General features: G+C 34.1%; 1 protein-coding gene across 2 annotated transcripts in view; it reads right to left on the bottom strand.

Annotated features, from left to right (window-relative positions):
- LOC107662190 (sodium-coupled neutral amino acid transporter 4-like) overlaps nucleotides 1–8047 on the bottom strand; it is a 30608-nt gene that overhangs the window by 3697 nt on the left and 18864 nt on the right. For both annotated transcript variants that reach the window (XM_016452115.1, XM_016452116.1), the window contains exons 12-13: nucleotides 7271–7371; nucleotides 7047–7171 (exon numbers count right to left, since the gene is read on the bottom strand). In XM_016452115.1, coding sequence (XP_016307601.1) covers nucleotides 7047–7171; nucleotides 7271–7371 — 226 coding nt within the window. The remainder of the gene's footprint in view (nucleotides 1–7046; nucleotides 7172–7270; nucleotides 7372–8047) is intronic.

The raw sequence follows: 8047 nt of genomic DNA on the forward strand, positions 1-8047 counted from the left end.
ACACACACACACACACACACACACACACACACACACATACATACACACATACACACATACACATACACACACAGAAGTCTGAATGGAGCAGGAACTATATGACCCAGAGCAGGTGAGTGAATTATCTGAGCGCAGGTCACAGGACCCAAACTGATCCGCTCAAAGCATGAGAACCAGCTCACACTGAGCCAAAGTTCACACACACACACACACACACACACACACACACACACACACACACACACACACGCACACTCACACTCACACAGAGTGGGCGGAGCCTCAGACAGGATTACAAGTGTAAGCGTGTGGTAGAGTTGCATCAGCCAGCAGCAGCAGCAGGATAACCGGCTGACTGACAGAGTTTGACACAGATCACTCAAGCAGAGATCGCATTAAATGCAGCTGGACTTTCAACTTCTAAAGATACAATTTCAGTTTAGCCACTGAATAGAGATCAGATGTGCCTTGAATGATAGAAAGAGTCTTTAAAAAGCCTGTGAATCCAACCGTTTTGTTGCTTTCAGTTCATGTTGAGTGCAACTATACACTAGTGCTCCTGAAAATTGTAGTAAACAATTAACTTGTAAATTCACTGTAAACACTTAGTTCGTTTTACAGTACAAATATCTAAACGTTCATACATCAAAATACATTTACTTGAGAAGCAAAATTACTAAAGTAATTAAGTTTTCAAAAAGTTTTCTAAAAAAATTCAAAATTAAGTAAAGTTTGTACTTAAAATAAGAAAAAAAACTATACAGTATATGTACTTTTAATAATATTAATAAATTAGGAAATATAATATATTAATACATTTTATAAAATGTATTAACAATAAATTATTAAAATAATCAATTGAATATGCTACTAATGCTACTACTAATAGATAATTGATCAAAATATATAATAATATATTTATTAATATATTTACAGTATAATATTATCATTTTAATGATATGTAATATTTTTTTTATTAAGAAATGGGGTCAGAAAAATAAACTCAATTCAAAGGGAAAAAAGTTGTATTTTTCCATTCACAAATAATATTTTTAAGCATAAAAGGACTGAATTTTGATACATTTTTCAGAAAATAAGACTTAATATCTTAAGTAATTTTGCTTCTCGAGTAAATGTGTCTTAATTTATGATTGTTCAGATATTTTACTGAAAAATAAGACAAAAAAAAGCAGTGTATACCTCTAAACTCTTGCTGCAACAATCAGTGTTGGGAAGGTTACTTTGAAAATGTAATAGGTTACAGATTACAAGTTACCCTACTTAAAATGTAATAAGTAGCGTAACTTTTCAATTACTTTATTAAAGTAATGTAACTGACTACATTTGATTACTTTTCTAAATTTCTAATGTTTTCAATTGTTAATCATTTTCAAGCATGTAAACCAGGCAGGGTTAACCTTACAGTAGTACTGATTACTGTCAGACTTTCAAAATCCTTCATCACTTGAATTAAGATTATAATATTTAAATTTTAAAGGAGACATTGCATGCAAAATATCTTCATTTGCATATAAATGTGTCTTGGTAGTGCGTAGACACAACCACTCTACAATGATAAAAATCCATTCACTCCTTTTTTTAATCCCCCAAAAACCTAAAGAGTTATCAAGCCAATATGATGTCATATTGCTCAGGCCCCTCCCACGACCACTGACGTACTGTCCCATATTAGCATATTTCCACCCTCAGCCGGTTGTACGAAGTCCGTAATTTTTCAAACCATATTTCTTTATGCAAAATGTGTGTAAAATGGCCATAAATGAGTTTTTCCATTATATAAAATGTATCTATAAACTGTATCTAGTTTGCATATTAATGTGTTTTTGGGGCAACATAGAATGAACAAATAAGTGCAATAATGGGAGTAATAATTAGAAAGATTTTCATAATAATATCTAATATTTAATATTGATATATAATTTCTCTATTCATTTGTTGTGTTTCCCAAAATGTGTAATAAACATGCTTTAAGTCGCAACAATTAATCATTTATTTTAATTATGTTAATGGAAATAACAAAGTGAAGTCGTACAATTAAGAAAAACTATATAAAACATTAAAGATTAAAAAAAAAAATACATCAGTGAGTAAAAACGCTGTCTATTTGCATTAAAAACTGTAGTCCAATAAAATATGGTGGTTCTTGGTGCGTCAACAACTCATTTGAATACATTTTTATTTCTCCAAAAGAATTTTAGCAGACAAAGTTGATCAGTCGAATTTAATGGTTTTAAAGGGGTCATATGATGCTATTTCAAGTTTTCCTTTCTCTTTGGAGTGTTACAAGCTGTTCGTGCATAGATAAGATCCGTAAAGTTGCAAAGATTAAAACCTCAAACCCAAAGAGATATTCTTTATAAAAGTTAAGACTGGTCCACGCCCTTCTAAAACGCCTCATTCAAACACGCCCCCACAAAGTTACTGTGTTAATCACTCCGGTCGGACAGGGCATCATCACAATATGGTAAGGGGCGTAACATTTCCGTCACACGCTTGAGGTATTCGGCCAATCACAACGCATTGGATAGCTGGACAACCAGAGAAAACCTCGCTTTTCAGAACGATGAGCTTCGTAAAAATCGACACGTTTCAGAAAGGCGGGGCATAGAGGAGAAACAATAATGTACAGTATGTGGAAAATAATGTGTTTTTTGAACCTTAAACCGCATAAACACATTTCATTCAGCAAATACACAACATAATGTTCTTTTTAGCAGCATCATATGACCCCTTTAACTACAGGTTGGTTCGTTTGCAGCCTCTCAAAACACCTGCAGCTCAAGACACATCATTAAAGAAGCGGAGAGCAGATGGAGTCCATTAAAGAGCGATAGTGTTGCATAACCGTCTCTGATCAGACAGTCCTTTAACAAAGAGACTCTTCCATAAAGCCGAGCTTTCCAGCCGTCACCTGGGTGCCACATTTCAGTCCGAGCTCAAAGCATTCGGCATCTGCTGGCGAGCGCATCTGAAGCCCTGCGCCGACCACAGGACCCGAACATGTGACATTTTCCTAGTGACCCTCCTGCTGGACGCTTGTCTGAGAGTTAACGTCAGGACGAGGACAGACCTCTCTCCTGTTTACTTCAGTGCTGTGGAGCAGCTCAGCGGTTTTTAAAAGCTCTTTCAGTTTCAGTTCGTTTAGATCGTTAATCTCAAGCAAACTAGTTCAATAAACATTTAAGAGAAATAAATTATTGCTTTTATTCGGCAAGGATGCATTAAAGTGACAGTAAAGGCATTTATAATGTTAAATACAATTACTATTTCAAATAAATGCTGTTCTTTTGAACTTTCTATTAATAATTTCCATAAACATATTAAGTGTTTTCAGCATTGATAATACTCAGAAATGTTTCTCGAGCAGCAAATCAGCATATTAGAATGATTTCTGAAGATCACGTGACACTGAAGACTGCAGTAATGATGCTGAAAATACAGCTTTGATCACAGAAATAAATTATATTTTGCAACGTATTCACTTAGAAAACAGTTGGTTTAAATTATAATATTATTTCACAATTTTTACTGTATTTTGATCAAATAAATGCAGCCTTGGTGACTTTAAAAAACATAAAAAATCTTACCGAGTGTATATAGTTAAATACTGCTTTTAATCACTGCCGTTTTCAATGCAGTATTTTTATGTTACTAGTTATAACAGTATATAGTAATATATTACAGTAGTATGTTGTGTAAATTTACATGTTCAAGTTCAAATCTGAGGTCATTGTTTTTGTGGCATGAAAACAGGCCACTTCTGCTATTTTACAAATACTATAATCTAAGAAATGTCTATAAGATATAGTTGCCCTAAATAGCTTCAGTGTAATTATCTGCCTGTTGTTTGTAGTGCAGATAACTACATTTACAGCCTCGGTGTTGTTTATTTACTTGAAATAAGTAGCTTAACATGCTAGTTTCAGAGAAACGGCTCTAAAAATAGCTGCTGAGATCACAAAGACAGACGCAGAGAGAGAGATCAGTCATCAACCACAAAACCAGATCAAGACGAGCACTGCTGCAGAACAGCAACACAAACCACTTTCAGAGAAACCCATGTGGTTCTGGTGGAGGAACAGCGCAGTCACATTCACACTCAAATAAAGGCCGTAACCTCAAAACTGTTTGGAGCTGTGGTGTTACTCTCAGTCAGGTGTAAACTAGCATACGTGATCATGTGAGTGAAGCTCACTGACCCTCATAGGCACTGACTTGACCTTTGACCCCAGGCTGCACTGACCTCACATGAATCACAGAGCCATTTGTCGACCAAAACACCTGACCGACAAGCCTACAGACAGACTGGCTTAATCACAGAGCCAGAGCACAAACTAACATAAAGAGTTAGTTGTAATAAATATATCATAAAAATAAATAAAATATATATTTAAAAAAGTACTAAAAAGTATATATCAGGGGTGTCCAAACTACGGCCCGCGGGCCAAATGCGGCCCTTGGATGAATTTTAAGCGGCCCGCAGCTGTCTTAATAGTCTATATTATATATGGCCCGCCAAGCATAATTTACAAAATAGGCCTATGCAGTTTCAAAATGTCAACACAAGATGGCAGCACTAAATTTTAGACCAGATGTAGCAGTAAAACGGAATTGCATTTTAAAGTTTTTTTTAAATTATGTAACTGTTATATACACCAATATTATGTTATAAATATATTAATACATTTATTTATATATATATATATATACACACACACACTTTTAAAAAATAAGTATATATTCATAAACTTATTAATTTATTAATAAATATATAATCCAATATTATTCAAAAAAATATCAAGTAATAATAAAATCGTATGATACTTTAACAGAATGTTTGTAAAAATATATTTAATATGTACAAAATCATAAATGTATTTTAATAGTTAAAATGTTAATAAATATAATATATTATTTTAATACCTTTGAATAATTCATTAATAATACATTTTTAAAATAATAATTAGATATAATAACAAAAATGATGTTAATATATCATACTTATTATTTTTTTTATTAAATTACATAATAATTTGTAACAAAAATATGTGTTAACAATGTATATTAAAAATGTAATCAATTATATATGTACTTTTTAACAAATATTTTCCTTGAACCCATTTGTAACTGCAGATTGTTGAAAGTGTAATAAATCAAACTATCCATCTACAGATACGTTCATCAGGAGAAGCGAGAACGTGGCCTCATTGAATCAAGCATCTGATACAAGTGAAACTAGAGCTGAAGGGCCCCGGGGTCCTTTATAAGGGCACCGAAGCGGCACACCTGTCACTGCTCAAGTAGCAAACGTGCTCGCTAACGACCAAGAGCCTTGATTCAGAGCACTGTGTGAGAGTTCGCTCTGACCTCAGTAGACTCCATGATGAGACTCGTTTATGCTCATTCAGAATAAAACTGTTGGTTCGTATCGCCCGTCTGTCTTGTTTCTGTTAGCGAGTGTCGTCTGCGAGTCGGACTCAAGGTCTCTGTTGGCCCTCAGACAAAACATAAGAAATCACGCGGACAAAGGCTGTGACATTTAAGAGCAACTTGAAGGCCATGAACTCCTTGGAAACACAAAATGTCACATGGCACAAACTCTGCAGGCCCTGATGTAAAGCTCATGAACACAGAGCACAGGCCTCAGCTCAACTGTGCTCTTTAACACAAGCCATCTGATGCTAAAGCGGTTTAAACAGCCAAGGTTCGGCAGCTTCTCACGTTTTTAGACAAACTAATCAGATAATACCAGCTCATTTCTGTCTTCAATGAAAACCTGATCTGATTATAGGAGCTGCAGGAGTGTTTTGTGTGTTTATAGCGCCACCGGTGGCCACATGCTGTAACTGCACTTTTTGCAAGGTCACTGCACTGTAGTGATGCGCGGATGAGCTAAAACATCACCCGGATCCGCAGCTTCAAATAAATGATCCACCCGCCAACCGCCCGCACCTGTATTTTTGAGAGAGAGAGAGAGAGAGAGAGAGAGAGAGCGAGGCTTGAGCGAAAGAAGCTCTGGAGCGCCCTCTGCCTGTCACATGACAGAAGAATACATTGTTCATTTAACAAATCAGTGTTATTTTAGTATCACTGATGTACCATGCTAGTTTTAAGTAATATTTTGGATTAGATTAAATTTTTCTATTTTCTGTGTTCACTTTAATTTTACTTGCGTTTTTAATAATTTTGTTGTGTGTTTTAGTCATTTTTATTATTTATTAATAAATAAAATGTCTATATATTTTTTATGCATTGGTTTTAGTTATTTTAGTACATTAGTACATTTTAGTACAAATGATAAATATTGCCTTAGCAACTAGCTGAAATGAATTAAGTTTAGATGTTTTTAGATTTTATTTCAGTTAATTCAAGTAATTTTTTAATGGTTTCAGTATCATTGATATTCTATTATAGTTTGCTAATATTTTGAATTAGATTTTTATTTTTCTATTTTCTGTTTCAACTTTGATTTTAGTTAAGGTTTTAATAATTTTGTTGTGCATTTTTGTAATTGTTATTAGTTTTTCTTTTTTTTAAGTGTCTGTATATTTTAATTATATAAAATAATAAACTGTATTTTTTATTTGTTTTTTTAAATTGTTGTATTTCATTTTCATTCATTCATTCATTATTCATCATCTAAAAAATGTTTAATCACAATTTTAAATATATTTAAAGAAAGACACATTTGTTCAGTAAACCACTGTTTAATAAAAAAGCAATTATATGTTTAGTTTTTTCCCCCTGCTGTACCGAACCGTCATGTTTGTGTACCGTTACACCTCTAATGTCTACATAGTTTAATACATTTTTTATTTATTAGTTGTAGTTATTTTAGTACATCAAGTTATCTTAAACAAAAGCATGTTTTTTCAGCAGAGACAGCGGGAGAATGATGCCGATGCATGACAGGCCACAATAAGAGGACACGAATAAATAAAAGAGCATCAAACACATTTCAAAGTGTATCAGAATGAAGGACGGTGAAGCACAACATGCTCATACGGGTGTGTTTTGTTACTCACAGGGAACAGCACAATGGGAACGGTCAGCGTTACCGCCGTCAGCACAGCCAAACGCACCAGAAGAAGCATCGTGTCAAACTTGTAGACCTTGGTGAAGGTGTGAAGCAGCTCTGCCTCGACATGATCTGAGAGAGAGAGAGAGAGAGAGAGAGAGGGGTTTGGTAACAAGTAACTTCTCAACTGGAATTTGTGCTGAAGGTGTGTATGAGAAGAGCGTAATGTACCATAAAACGTCAGATAACCGAACAGAGCGGAGAGCAGGTACATCACCAGCATCGCCAAGATGGACAGGTTTGAGACCCTCTGCATCTTCCTCCGAGAGCGACTGCAGAACACGAGGAGTCACAACAGAAACAGGTTTATGAAATATATCAGAGCCTCTGGGTATGTGATTATATGGTATCAGTCAATATCAGCCGTTTTTAATTGTCAACTTCAGACTATTTTCCAGTTTATTAGAAAAATACTGTGGTGGTATCAGATTTGATTTGATATGTAATATGACATAATACAAAACGATATAAAAATGTCTAAATATCCAATTGTTTTTGTTACTGGACCTGATGCCATTTGAAAAAAAAAGAAAAGGAAAATTGTCAATGTGTGTTATATATTTATAAAACATACTGTGGCAGCAGATTCTATTTGAAATATAATATAATATAATATAATATATAGCCAAATTTCTAAATCTCAATCTTTTTGTTACTGTTACTTTTGTCATTTAAAAATAAGAATAAAAAATAATAATAATAAAAAAACAACAACTTAAAACTATTTAAAGGGGTCATATGATGCGATTTCAAGTTTTCCTTTCTCTTTGGAGTGTTACAAGCTCTTGGTTCATAAAGAAGATCTGTAAAGTTGCAAAGACTAAAGTCTCAAATCCAAAGAGATATTCTTTATAAAAGTTAAGAGTCAGCCACGCCTACCTAAAACGGCTCGTTCTAACACACCCCCACATATCTACCTCACTATGTGGGAAGATTTGCATAACGCCG

This window comes from Sinocyclocheilus anshuiensis, unplaced genomic scaffold, assembly GCF_001515605.1.
Source record: "Sinocyclocheilus anshuiensis isolate Anshui unplaced genomic scaffold, SAMN03320099.WGS_v1.1 scaffold1543, whole genome shotgun sequence".
Classification (NCBI taxonomy): domain Eukaryota; kingdom Metazoa; phylum Chordata; class Actinopteri; order Cypriniformes; family Cyprinidae; genus Sinocyclocheilus; species Sinocyclocheilus anshuiensis.